Raw genomic sequence first — 15,327 nt, forward strand, 5'->3', positions numbered from 1 at the left:
TAGCACACATTCAACAGCACATACACAGTTTTACTAATTGACAATTTCATAGATTAGCGAAACAACTGGACGAAAAAAACGAAACATCATTGAAAGTACACAAACACTATTTTCATTAGACCGACATTACTTTATGTTTTGGAATCATCGTAAAACCTAAAATAAATATTTTTTTCTTTTATACACTTTCTATACACTTGCTAGATTCTTTAAATATAAGCCGAAACGTTAGATGTTGTGATAAAAATCGTTTTTAAATCACTTAACAGACTGAAACCGCCGAAAACATCTCAAACGTTCTAAAGAAGTTAGTCTTTGTCGTGTTCATCACTGGATTTCTCGAATACTTTCCTCATTTTTTCAGATTTCCGCACACAAACTCAATGATCTAAACTCTCAACTTACTCCCGCAAAATTAACCCAGTGATGAACACGACAGTCTTAAAAAATATTTCAACTAAATATCCATAAATCTAGTTCAACTCATTAGCTTACAAATTAGATTACAAGATAAACAATACTTCATTTGATATCAGAGATACTCGTGAAAAATTCATGTTTAAGAAGACTGATCCCAAACTTTTGGCCGTTCACCATACTACGGGGTGATCCCAAATTTTTGGCCGATGACTTAAGTAGATATTTTATATATTTGAAGTGCAAATCAATCGAAAAATTTAACAAATGTATTTAAATAAGTATGAAAAAAGGATTCAAATGCTACTCGAATTTTGAAATTTGGTCCACCCCACTCTGAAATGATCGGGTTTGAATTTTAAGTTCGGTTTTTGAAAAATATTCCAACTTTAAGGTAAATTTAAGTTATATAAAGACAATATTAACATTTTGTGAAATACATGCAAATACGGTTTTGCTCACGATCTCTTGAATGAGATCAAAAGAATTTCAATAGTAATAAGATGACTGAGATACGACTGTTCAAAATTTTCATGTTTTTGAGAGGGTGATCCCAAACTTTTGGCCGGCAGTGTAGATGCTTCAAAGCGGAACAAAACACAAATCAGTGATTGGTCTAATCTTGAATGATGGACGTGTTAAAGCAAGATTTTGATTTATGATTCAAAGTAATCGCCGTCATTTCACGACAACTCACTACTTTTTAGGCTGCAGCTCAACGAAATTCCAAATCCATGTTGCCATAGGCTATTTCCAAAAACGTTCCGTTTCTTTGTGCTTTCAACGGAAATTCATTATTTCAAGTTCACATTCCCCGGAAATGCCAAACAAGCTTCCAACAAAACAGTTTTATCAAATTATTTCCAGGTACCTATACGTACTCGGAAAATCGTCATTTGGGTGTCGTGGATTAAATTCAATTTTTCACAATAACCGAAAGTCGTTTCTGGATGCCGAACCCCTGTCGCGCGACAGCGTGCTCTTAACGACTTCGATGTGGATTCGTTAACTTTCACCGTGGGAAAAATGGTGGGGGTCTGAATTCCCTTCATTCATTGACATATTGGTGGCGGGACGCGCGGAAGTTTATACACAACCCATCTGGGCCACATAAAAACTGGAAAGTTGCCGCAAACGATGAAGCTCGCCGCAAGGATCTCTAAGCTGCTTCTCAATTCCTGCCTGAGACGCTGCGGCCGTAAAAAGTGCCGAACCTCACCGCGGTTATATGGGCCGTAAAATAAGTCAAGGATGTTTTTCTTTTCTATTCCTTTTGGCACGCTTTTTATTCTCTCCGTAGGCTGCCTCGGTTTATTCCTGGAAAAAGACGGGTGGTAAAAAATCTCCGATTTTCGTTTTTTATTTCCTCCGGAGAGCGACATCGTCGGTGCCGTGCTTATGCCTCGTGTATTATTCGAACGGAAAAAGTGAAATCCTCAATCTGCTGCTGCCGGTATTGCTCGGAAAGAAAAAAAAAAGTATATGCGAAAAATCATCAAGACGACATAAAAACCATATTTTTGCCATCATCTTCATCCATATTGGTAAGTGATGCAGTCGGTAGGCGGTACGCCTTCAACGCACATCAATTCATTGGAGGCAAACGGCTGAAAGGCTCAAGATGTTGCTGGATTGATGCTTAGAGGGAAGGCAGCAAGCTAGAGGCAATCGTGAAGATTGAGGCGTTCAATCGGCGAAATATGAGTTTTGGGGGTAAGATGATACAGCACGACCCTAAGTATGACATTCTATGAAGCATTCAATCTGCAGAATGATGTATTCATCCCTCATCATCAGCAAATTAGAGCGTGTCGTCAGCTCATATCTTGGACTTGTTTATAATGAAATTTTAAAAAAGGATCTTCTTCTTCCTTCACGTAATGGTAAACATATAAATCGAGTAGAACAAAAAGAGAATTTCTGTGAAATTTTTTCATTTGTAGTGTCCGATACTACATACTTTCTGCCTACCTTTAGGCACTACTTCACCTATACCTATGCTATCTTCAGATCAGATATCTTTTTTTTTTTTTTTTTTTTTTTTTTTTTTTTTTTTTTTTTTTTTTTTTTTTTTTTTTTTTTTTTTTTTTTACAAGATGGAAATTTGACTTCAAACCATAACAGCCGGGTGTTTGCTGCCGTGTGTGGGTTCGTCCCACCACTAAAACCACCTTGGGCTTCAGATCAGATATCAACTTGTTGAATCGGACACAATCTTGTTTGGATCTAGTTGGCAGACCCTACTGGCAGTGCTATCGGCTTTCGACAATTGTGAGGTAAACACTAGTTCCAAAATACAATTTACGGATAATTATTTGATCAGTGAATTAGTGATTTAACACTTGCCACCGTTTTCATCAACCTGAGATTCGTGTCTTTTGAAAACGCAGGTTACAGTGTTGGAATAGAGTTATCTTTATTCATGTTTCGTCTGTGAGGTCAGTAGAATACAACTATATTAATAAGCGATAGCTAATTGTCACTTTCCACTTCTTATATTCCCTAACCGGGAAAGTATTCATTTCTCAATGGGTACTTTTATACTCTTACCCGGAATATCTGGCAAAACTGATGTGTTACCACACACCCAATTTGAGTATTCTCACCTAACCGTGTGATGATGTAAACATTTGTACAGCGTTTATCATCATCACCTGTAATCAGCAATCATTGATCTATTGTTCTCGATTGCGAATTGAAAACATAGCAAGAAGAACCAAAACAAACAATGTTTTGGTTCTGCTGCAATCGGCAGCAATGTGGAAGCGGCTAAGGATCCGCTGAAACCGTAAGTATCAACCCCTCCCTTCAATTCGCAGATTGAGAATGCTGAACAGCTTCGCGTGCCTCGCCCTTGGTAACGCCTTCGTGAACGCATCAACTGGCTGATCCTCAGTGGAGATATGTTGCAAAGATAGCTGACCGCTTCTTATGATGTCTCTGATAAAAGCATCCTACTTAACGTCCACGCCTCTTCCAGATACTGGATGCAAGGGATGTTGTCCTCCAATAACATGAAAGGAGTGCTAACCACACCCAATTCACCCAGGAAGTTTGTTAACCACAAACCTTCCTCGACTGCATGACAAAGGGCTCCTATCTCAGCTTCGGTTGACGACAGACTGACCGTCTGCTGACGTTTCTTTTACCACGAAACTAGATTCCCGAAGATCATGTAAGCGTAACCTGATACAGATCTTCGATCATCGAAGTCGTTGGCAAAATCTGCATCAGCATAACCGATAAGTGATTCCAATTTCGCGTTTCTGCGGAATAACAACGCCGTATCGGTCGTACCTCGAAAATATCGCAGAACACGCTTCAGGCCTTGCCAGTGCCTATCCGCCGGGCTGGAATGGTACTTGCTCAGTGCGCTAACCGCAGCACAGATATCTGGCCTCGAAGATGTCGCCAGCTATTGTAGACAACAGATCAATTCTTTGAACGGTTGTTCGGTGATAACCTCACCATCTTCAGCTTCGCCCAGCTAACGTTTGTGTCAAGCGGTGTGCTTACGGGTTTACAATCAGCCATACCGAATCGTTGCAGAAACGTCTCGACGTAACCTGATTGCGAAATTTCGATGACGCTATTCGTAATATCTCGCTTGATGGTCATCCCCAAGAAAGTCTTGACTTCCAGGAGATCCTTCATCTGGAATAGCCTTCCAAGCTCAGTCTTGATCAAGATAACCTCAGAAACTTCCTTTCCGGCAATCAGGATCCTAAGCAACCAAAAGTTTGAATATCACTTAAGGAACGAACTAATAAGTTCATATATATCTGTACAAAAGTTTTGTGGAACTTTTTTGCTGTTCAAAATGTTTTTTCGAGGTCCATGGAACTTCATTCTTTATCAAGTTCAGCCAATACTCAAAAAAGCTTTGAAGTACTGTTTTGGTTTCTGTTTCTACTTTTTGGGAACTTTAAAGTTTGTATGAAGAAAAACAATCTACTTGTTACGTACTTCTCATCAGCTATCAAAGGGTTGCAAGTCTTTTGTACAGCTCAATAGTTTGTAAAAAATCTCTGTTGTACTATTTTGTTAACTTGAAAGATTTTAATTAGTTCCAACGGGCGTTCAAAAGCAACTTCGTATTATAGAAACTTTGAAGTAGATTTAAAGGCTTTTCGAACTTAAACACGTGTTTGCATGAATAAACACAATGTGAAGTACACATTTAGTTCCGAAAGAACTTTTTATCAACTTGGAAGTGTGTTATCTTATTTTGATCGCCGCTGGGATATATTCTTATCTAAGTTTGTGGCATATCGGCAAATTGAAAATCTAATTAGAGAGCAATTATGATAGACATGAAAATTGATAGGTGGAAAGGTCAAAGCTAGAGCGCTTTGGGTAGATGAAACGAATAGATGGTGAAACTGTGAGCTTAGGGCATTGTTTTTATCGACAGCATGAAACTACTTGTGTGATTCTTTACCGCGCACCTGCTGGCTGTTTGTAGTAAGTGACGAAGAAGCCACATTGCTACCCACAACCAGCCCAGATGGGTCGAACACATGATATTGCGTCCGACCGGGCAATATCATGTGTTCGACCCATCTGGGCTGGTTGTGGGTAGCAATGTGGCTTCTTCGTCACTTACTACAAACAGCCAGCAGGTGCGCGGTAAAGAATCACACAAGTAGTTTCATGCTGTCGATAAAAACAATGCCCTAAGCTCACAGTTTCACCATCTATTCGTTTCTTCTACCCAAAGCGCTCTAGCTTTGACCTTTCCACCTATCAATTTTCATGTCTATCATAATTGCTCTCTAATTAGATTTTCAATTTGCCGATATGCCACAAACTTAGATAAGAACTTGGAAGTGGGAATTAAGTAGAAATTAAGAACCTAAAAGTCATTTTAAAGAAAATCATCACATCGAGTAAAATCGTTGCCTACTCATGATGTTCATATGGGGCAACAAGTATGGATCTCGAGTTTCAAGCGGTGAGCTCGGGTTCTAGGCTTGGTAAGAACATGTTTTTTAAATGTAATGTGAGTTAGTTACAAATATGGTTGATTAACATAAATCAAATTAGCGGGCTTGAGAAGGCAATTGTGAAGGAATGAAAGAGTTTTTTTTCGATTTTTTATGCTGCTTATAAAGTGGATTTTGAAGCTGGTTAGAAGTTGATTGGCGATTTATGCGAACTTTTTGTCAGCTTTAAAGTTCGTTTAACTACTTAAAAATTGAGCTGAAAAGAAGTTGTATTAGCATACTCGATTAAGCTGATCAAACCCGATAGTGGAATGTTATCCGAACTTTTGGTTGCTTGGGATGTCATCCACAGGTCATCTTACAGGATCGGTAAACGCAGCAGTCGCTCTTCAATGGATAGAAACCAAGTTTTCTAATCTCGTCGTCGAATCGCTGGTTCCAAGCACGACCTGCTTGCTTCAAGCCGTACAGGCTTTTCTGTAACCGAACGACCTTTGATTAACCAACGTCATCGTTTAGCAACTGCATGAAGATAACCTCTTCTAAATTTCCATTCAGGAATGCAGTTTTGACGTCCATTTGATGAACGACCATGTCGTATTCGTTCGCCAACGCCAAGACGGTCCGAACTTTCGTCATCATGGCTACCGGTGCATAGGTTTCCCAGTAGTCCAATCCTGGTCTTTAGGAACATCCTTTAGCAACCAATCGAGCCTTATAGCGACCATCGTCCTTCACGGTGAACACCCACTTGGGCAGGATGGGTTTCCTGTGACCCGGAAGCAAGCTAACCGCTTCCCAAGTATTGTTCTCCTTCAGGGATGTCATCTCCACGTCGATGGCGACCTTCCAGGAATCCCAGTCGTCCCGGCGCTTCAGCTCCGTGATGTTCTGAGGTAGCTCCTCATCAACAACCGCAGTTACGTTAGTCACGTAGCGCTATGTAGTCCCTCTTGTTCGCTTACTTCGTCTCAGGGCTCATCGTCCGGGAATTCCGCGCTGCTCTCGTAGTCGCTTTCGCCGTGATCGTCAACAACCACACTGTTAACCACAGTGTGATTGGGATCAGCAGGCACATCGGCTAACCGCTCAGATGTGTTTTCTGTTGTTGGCACATCGGCTTACCGCTCAGATGTGTTTTCGAGTGCTTGCACATCGACTGGCTGCTCGAATGTGGGCTGTTGTTCTGGCTCATACACATCGGCTAACCGCTCAAATGTGATGGCCTCTAGTGGGTCTTCGATAGGCTTCTCGATGCTCTTCTCTGGCGCAGCACAGCCACGCACTGGCTCCAGAACGCTGGTTTCATCGAAAACCACGCTATTGATCGGCTCGAACCATTCCAAAGCCGATATCCGTTATTCGCGTAACCCGCGAATACCAGACGTTTCGATTTCGGATCAAGCTTCTGCCGCTTTTCCTTGGGAATCTGTGCGTACGCTGGACAACCGAAAATGCGTAGGTTACTCAGCTTTGGCCTTCGACCGTACCACATATCGAAAGGAGTCTTGTTGATCACATAACCTCTTGTTGGTGATCTGTTTGTGAGGTACGCAGCGCACAAAACAGCTTCGCCCCACATCTTCTTCGACAATCCACTACCATGGATCATCGCTCTGGCTTTCTCCATCAGTGTACGATTCGTTCGCTCGCTGACGCCCTTCTGCTGCGTAGTATACGGGACCGTGAATATCATCTGAACTCCTTTCTCAGAACAATGTCTTTGAAACTCGTTACTAACGTATTCACGCCCGTTGTCGCATCGCAGCTTTCACAACTTCTGACCGAAGTGTGCAGTTGCCATAGCCTCGTACTGCTTGAAGCGCTTGGACACCTCGCTCTTGTGTTTGAGCAGATAGACAGTCATGAAATGGGTAAAGTCGTCAATGAACGTGACGAAGTAACTGAATCCGTCAAACGTCGGCACTTCCATAAACCACACACGTCCGAGTGCACAAGCTCTAATGGTCTACCCCCGCCCTATTTAGGCAGCTCGACGTTGTGAAAACTGTTGGCTGCTTGTCTACCTGCCATACAGCTTTCGCAAACAGCTTGTTTCTCCACCTTGGCTGGAATATGGCAGATACCCTCCACCATATTGTTACTCACTGCAACGCTCCAACGTCAAGATGCCCGAGTCGCATATGTCATTGTTTGACTGCTGGCTGACTTCCAAGCAAGGCTTTCCGCCTGATTTTAAGTCTCCAAAACAAATCCAAGCAGTATAAGTCTCTCAGGAGTTTTCCTTGGGCAAAACCTCACCTGAAAACTCAAACTTGACTTGCTTTCCGAGAAAAGTAACCCTTTTCCCGTTCTCGGTGCTTTTTCTGACCGAAAGAAGGTTTTCGTCAAGCTCTGGGATCACAAGTACATTGTACATACAATATAATTGGAACAATGGACTTTCCAATAACACTGCTCAGATGCATTGTTCCAGTTCGCTTGGCTCTCAAACACTCGCCAGTTTAATCTGTGTTGATGACATATGGCTCTTCCAGAGTCTTGACATCAACCAACAGGCTCTGATCTCGCACCATGTGTTAAGTGGCACCAGAATCGATGACAAATCGAACCTTACGTTGATTCTGGTGGCTGATAACCTCAGCTTGCGTGCGATGAGAACTTCTAGCAGGCTGTTTTATGGTAACCCCAGAGAAACAACCTCTCTTGGCCATCAACGCCGTTTCTCGATGATTTTGAGAAAACTTAAGTTTCAGCAGCATGGGGTGGTTAAAGTCGCTGGCAACTAAACATAGCCCAAACCACCTCTTCCAGGGGTCCATAAATTGTCTCCAGCTGTGCTCGAGCATGCTAACAGCAGCGCACAACCAGAGCACGAGAGTAACCCCTTCGAGTGGACCTTCGAGCCTCCCCCGGCCGTTGGACGTGAGTTCACGTATGCTGACCGCAGCATGGCTCGTGACAGCATCGAGAGGAACCCTCTCGATTCGCTAACATCCCCGGGCTCGACCGCTTGCGGCACCTTCTGTCAGGCCTGCGACAGCTCGCTGCCTGATGGTCCTCTGGCTGGTCCCTCTGTGCTAGCTGGCTCCTCTAAGCTTGGTCGTCTCGATGCTGACTGGTCCCTCTGGCTAGTGGTCCTTTTCCTGGTCGTCCTCTGGCTGCTGGCTGGTCCACTTGCTAACCGCTAGTTAAATACTTGAGAGTACCCCTCTCGAACTAACTCGTAATTTTCGTATCCAGATATATCTGGCCAACCTGTAATACTGTCTAAGTCAGAGGGACCTCGACCAAAGAGCAATCCCCTCAGTTCTTGGTCTAGTGCCACGAGAACTGATCCGGGGTGGGCACTACATCGGCCTCTTCTTAGGCGACTTGACTGGCTCTCGACAGCAACGGAGGCCTTCTAAGGCGGTCTTGGGCAAAACAGGGACTTTCACTGAACAGCAGAAAAACACCGGTCTTCTAATTTAGTAAATATATTGTCACAAACCTGTGTCAGTGTATGGTGTGGTGTGTAAGCTGGCTGACGATGGAACGCTGCTACGACGAGCTCAGGCCTGATTTCGTGGGATGGCTGAATTGAAGATGGGCAATCTGGCAACTACGAACAGGTGATTTGGCCTGATACCTTCGGTTGCTGAACTAGTGGTTGCCGATTGGAGGAATGATGGTCGTGTAGGCGAATGACCAGGTGGTTTGACTTGGCCGGCTAGGATGCCCAATTTTAGCTGGCTTAGGATGTTAGGTCCACGGATATTCACACCTGCCGCTGGCCCAACCTGCGGTGAATTTCACCTACGGTTGACCGTAATACCGTTCGGCTGGGTGGTTTAGGACAAAGCTGGTTGCTCGGTGTGGCGGACCAACCAATCCTTGGTGCTTCCTAGTGGAAGCTGCACCTCAGACAGCCTGGCCTAACCTCACTTCGCTCTGGCGTTCAGCAAAAGGAATAAAATGGGTCCTGCGACAATTGGGTCAGGTTAGCGAATGTAGGGAGTTAACCTTTGTATAGAGGTACCTGATTCCCGCTCAAATATAAGTGGAATATTTTTCTTTCCACTAAGGCAACCTATATTGATAATGGTGCCTTCTCTGACCACGTTGCACTTGTCGCACAATTGCACTGATTATCGCGACGTGTATCGGTCAACGGTCTGGAGTGGAAAGAACGAATCTAATTGTTCAGTTGGCCTTCGGACCCTCATCTTAGGTTTTCAAGACCCTTTTCCGCTTTTAGTATGCGCCCAACCTTTTACTAGTAAAAAGGCCTTTTAAGTTGTTTCTCGTACCGTATGGTATTGCTGTGCTGTGAATCTGTTATTTCTATTGTGTTTTAAATTTGACTTGACCGTTGGGAGTCCCTCGCTAGCTCTTTCTACTGTATTATTTTAATTTATTTCTTTTTATTAAATTTTCTAGTGAAATAAATTTAACTACAATAAATATACAATGACGAATAAAGACTACAAAAATTGCAAGTCAATACTTTATTAAATATCGAACTTGATGACTTCACTATTGCCTACATTCAGGAATTAGCTAAGCTTCAGTGGAGTGCGTTCACACCCACCTCCGCTTTTCCTGAGTGTTCTTAATGTGGTGATGTAGGGCAAGGCGCTCAACCGGTAACACCTGTTAAAACGCAGGTTTCAGTGGTGGAATACAGTTATCTTCATTCATGTTTCGTCTGTGAGGTCAGTAGAATGCAACTATATTAATTAGCGATAGCTAATTGTCGCTTTCCACTTCTTATATTCTCTAACCGAGAAAGTACTCATTTCTCTATGATTACTTTGATACTCTCACCCAGAATATCTGGCAACCCTGATGGGTTGCCACACACCCAATTTGAATGTTTCAAAACACACAGAAAAATGTTTTCAAACTATATTTTAGCATAATAAATCCAGCCTATTTGAACTTTCCTATTCCTGCCATATTACAACAGGCATTAGGCAGTTGTATTATGGTATTTTTTGAGAAGCTCGTTTTATGAAGGTTTTATTATAGTCATGAAAAATACTTATATTCTTGTTTCGACTATTTGTTTTCAATAAGTTTTGAAAACGCTAATACAGCTTTAACTAAATCTACTTCTTAAGGTGTTTTGAAAAAGTTATGAATGTTCTTTTAAAACTACAATCTTAAACCAAAAATGAACTTGTAGGAAATACAAATTGTTATTGACGCCATCATTGATTCCAGATGGCGGCTTCCGCTTTTGTTTTCAAAACTGACGCTATCTTAAAATCCAAGATGGCAGCTTCCGCTGAACTTTAACACGTTTGTCGCCACGGCACTCATATTCGAGTGACGGGTGTATTTCCTGGGGGCCCCGTCACATCAAAAAGCGTATGACGCTCCTTTACTTGAGTTTACCGCTCAGCTTCGCCACACGTTTCAAATATGGGAGTTCTCCCTCTTAGCTTTCTCTCTCTGAAAATATTTTTGGGCCCGAATAGCAAAACTACCAAAATGAGCGTGGCGACGAACGTGTTAAAAATGCTATAAATCTCTGAAAAAAGGAACGAAACCCCAAAAATATGGGTATAAGTCAAAAGGACTCAATGAGTACTAGTCGAACTTAACTTTCTGACACCTTCTTGAAATCCAAGATGGCGGCTTCCGCTCCACTAAAAAATGATGTAAATGGCTGATGTCTCATGAAACTCCCACAAAATTGATAGTAGGTGAAAAGGCGAATCTAGAAGAAGTCGAATTTCGCATTCTGAAGCCATATTGAAATCCAAGACGCTAAGCTTCAAAATGCCATACATCACTGAAAATCGAATGAAACTGGTATTAGGTATTGTAAATTCATATAAGGTGAGAGGACTAAACAAATAGAAGTCATATTTCGTTCTCTGACGCCACCCAATATGGTGACTTCCACTGATCTGACGCTGGAAATGGTCTAAAATCTCATTAAAATTAAATAAACTATTCAGAAAAAAGTGAAACATTGTAAAACATGGTTACCATAAGGTTACACGTTTAGCTGTTTATTTGAATGTACAATCAAGAAGTTGATCACGAAATCCGAAAACCGAAAAACAAGGAAATAGGGTTAGTGTTCCTACATTGGACCCTTTAGGGCGTGATTTTTTATAAATCCAAGTTTTTCTTATTTCAATGATATTGATAGACCACGCTCTTGACGATTAGAACTTTAATCATGAAACGCGCAATTTCTTCTGTTCAGATGTAAGATCAATCAAAAGATTGAAGAGCAGTATCTCAATTGATTAACTTTCCAATTAAGAGTGTCTTTTCTACCTCCGTTGAATTGAGTGTTTTTCAATCAAATCAACTGGATGAAATAATCGAATGAAATCCATGGAACCGCAAATTCAACCATTTTTCCACTAATCTAAACCCTACAGAAAGACAATCATCTTCCAAATTACATCATCCGGCAAACAAACGAACGCGATGGTGGATTTCCCCCTGAAATCACTGCCAGTTTCGATCGGTTTCGATTCTACCACTTCAACTTTTTATTGATCATCATAATATTGAACCAATCAATAAGCAGCAGCAGCATCCCAGTTGAATATTCTGTCGCGACAACATCGACGAATGACTAGGCACATACAGTTGGTGGAGCGGAAAAAATTGGTACCCGAAAATAAAGCTAAATTCAATTTCGTTCTTTGACGATGGTGGAATTGGATTGGCTTTATTTTATTTTAAGATGTCATTCCAATACATCTTCAATATGGTTTCTGTTAAGCGCAATCCTTGCAAGACATTTACAGCTTGAATAACAGTGTTTTGAAGTTTAAAAATTCCTATTTCTTAGATGATATTCGATAAGAGAATATTAGAAACTCTACCAACCCGAATCGATAATATCTTTCTTGAATAATTGATTTTTACGGGTCGGGATCCAAGGCAAAACGGAAAGAAACAATTTGAAAAGGGTTATACTTCAAAATAAAATAAAAATGAGCTGACACCAAAAGGGTTTTTTACGGACGACTGAAATCGATATTCAATCTTTAGAAATTTAAAAATAAAATTATTTTTTGTTAAAACGTTGAAAGTTTGTGAAATTATCAAGTTTTTTTTGGAAGCACTTTAAAATTCGGAACCACAGTTTGTTCCTTCAAGCTTCAGAAAGAAATGGATTCCATTTCTTCCAATTCATATGATGTTTCCGTATGTTTGAATAAGCAATTCGCCCCGAAACCGAACTTTCATAACAGTATCTCGTAAAGGAGGAGAGTTAAATTGGGATGCTGCTTGTCTGGGTCACCTCTTCTCCAAAAGAGGATACACATTTTGGAGGAATCGTCTCGACGCGGTATTGATGTCGTTATTTGTAGGAATCCGATCCAATAATGTTAACGTATGAAGGTGGGTTTAATGTAGCGTCACAGAAGCTGTTCCAGCAGCGACCGGATGTAGAGATAAGACGGAAACGGCTCAAACCACACACACACATGTTCGGATGTGTGTACTTTTCAAACACGTGGGTGGGTGGGTGTGTACTTTAGTGTGAGTCTCATGTGATTCCATGGGGTGTATCGTAGCACTGATATCATCACGAAGCCGATTGGGGTCCTATAAAATATTCCGGCTTGTTTACGAAAGCATAAAACTCTGTTTACATTGAGCGTTTTCAAGTGTTTACATGACGGGTTCAAGCGAGCCTTGGTGCCTGATAGCCCCGAGCTGTGGCACAAATATGCGTGACAGGTTGTGAATGGGTTATCGGGTACCTGTTGAGCTGTGATTTTGATATCACTTATTCATTGTGGCGTTTTCCTAGCATTGCAAAATTTTCATGAGGAGGAACTATGTAAAAGGGTAAACAATTTGAAATGTAACATTTCCCACTCTATTGAATTTTAAACTGAAGGCACTTTAATTTTGTTATAAATTTCATGATTAGTCACGAAAGGCGATATTTTCCTAAAAGACGTATTTTATCTAGAGAACTGTCAGTATGATTTTCCCTCACCCTTTTTTCATTTTCAGTGTTCGGCATCGCTAACTGAAAAATTAGCTCTGCTGGTTAAATCGCTAACTCATTCAAAGTTAGCGATCGCTAATTCAATACGCTAAATGTGCCGAAAAAGTTATTGCTTTAAGCTTAAAGCGCTAATCACTAATCGTTGAACAACATTTATGCCGGAACAAATATCAAATTTTTTTTTTGTTACGCCCTCCCCCCCCTTTGATTTTTTCAACTACCCAAGCGGGAGTAAATAAAGTTTCAAGAATTTCATTTGGATAAATTCGTTAAATTGATCGATTTTTTTTACAAGCAGCAAAACATAACTGTCTAAGAGGGGAATTGTATCATCTCTGTGTTCTACAAATAAAAAAAAAATCTGAATTATTGAACAATTACCAGAGCAAAAAATAGAATGTGGAAGATGGAGCTATGTTTTTTTTTTTAATTTTGGTTCAAAATTTAATCGATTTATAGGTTTTGTGCAAAGTAGGTTGTATACAATTTTGTTGCAAACAATCTTTTGTGCAATTCAATCTCTTTTTTGCATTATTATTACATTATCCTCATTTATCATAAATCTTTTATTGTTATCTTCTTCTGTAAATGATGCGTGTTAAAAGAGGGGAAAATGAAACTAAATTCATCAATCCTCTAATTTCAGTACGCATTCCTCCAGTGAATCCAAAGAATGATGCCCAATGTCACCTCAACTTGATTAATGACAAAAAGTTCTTTCTATCACTAATAATTCGAGAGATTGATACAAATATATTTGGAGTTAGCGGTCTTCAATTAGCGGAACAAAAAAGTAGCGGAACTTTTTAATTCGCTATATTTATCAAAACTTAGCGGCAAAATTAAACCGCTAACAAAAAGTTAGCGGACTAATCAGCGATTAACGGATTAGCGCTTTTGTGCCGAACACTGTTCATTTTTATTATATCTTGACAATGGACTCCCCATATCCTTTTAACTCTGGACTCTAGACTTTTGACTCTCGAATTTCGACTATCGCTTTTTGACTCTCGACTTTCCATTTGGACTCTCAACTCTCAACTCTAGACTCATGGTTCCTGACTCTGAACTCTTGACTATCGACTTTCGATAATCGATTCTCAACAATCGACCTATCGCTCCTCGAGAATCAACCCTCGAAAATGGACTTTTCGATTATCAGTCTCGACTCTCGACTCTCGAATTTGGACTCTCTACTCTCGTTTGTTGACTTTTGACTCTCGATTCTCAACTATCGACTCTCGGCTCTCAATTCTCGACTGTCAACTCTCAACACTATATAGACTTATGATTCCTAACTCTCGGCTTTCAACTGTCGATTTTGACAATAGAAATTCGAAAATCAAATCTCAACAATCGATTATCGACTCTCAGCTCTCAACTTTTCACAAATCTCGACTCTCGACTCGTGACTTTTGTCTCTATTAGACCTCGATTTTCATCTTTCCATTATCGATATCAGGCTTTTGACTTGTAACACTCGAATCTTGAATTTCGACTCGCAACTATCGACTATCGACTCTCGATCCTCGACTCTTCACTCTTGACTCTCAACATTCGACTCTCGACATTCAACCCTAGACTCTCGATTCTAGACTCTCGACTCTCGACTTTCGACTCTCGACTCTCGACTCTCGACTCTCGACTCTCGACTCTCGATTCTCGACTCTTCACTCTCGACTCTCGAAATTCGATATTCGACTCTCGACTCTCGACATTCGACTCTCGACTCTCGACATTTGAATCTCGACTCTCGACATTCGACTCTCGACTCTTGACTATCGACTATCGACTATTGATTATCGATTTTCAACCCTCGACTCCCAGCTCTAGACTTTCAATTCTTTAGTCTTGCTTCAAAACTCTGAACTCTCGATTCTTTGATTCTCAACTCTCAATTTTCGTTTTCGACATACTCTTGACTCTCGACTCTCGACTCTCGACTCTCAGCTCTCGACTCTCGACTCTCGACTCTCGACTCTCAGCTCTCGACTCTCGACACTCGACTCTCGACTCTCGACT

At 41.1% G+C, this 15,327-nt stretch overlaps 2 protein-coding genes across 2 annotated transcripts in view; one reads left to right on the forward strand and one right to left on the reverse strand.

Annotated features, from left to right (window-relative positions):
* LOC129741535 (uncharacterized) overlaps nt 1-4,071 on the reverse strand; it is an 11,728-nt gene extending 7,657 nt beyond the window's left edge. The window contains exon 1 of the mRNA XM_055733275.1: nt 3,954-4,071. Within this exon, the coding sequence (XP_055589250.1) occupies nt 3,954-4,071 (118 nt within the window). The remainder of the gene's footprint in view (nt 1-3,953) is intronic.
* Nucleotides 1-15,327, forward strand: part of LOC129741536 (serine-rich adhesin for platelets-like) — a 495,158-nt gene that overhangs the window by 338,456 nt on the left and 141,375 nt on the right. The gene's annotated exons all lie outside the window — the stretch shown is intronic.

This window comes from Uranotaenia lowii, chromosome 2 (assembly GCF_029784155.1).
Source record: "Uranotaenia lowii strain MFRU-FL chromosome 2, ASM2978415v1, whole genome shotgun sequence".
In the NCBI taxonomy this organism is placed as follows: domain Eukaryota; kingdom Metazoa; phylum Arthropoda; class Insecta; order Diptera; family Culicidae; genus Uranotaenia; species Uranotaenia lowii.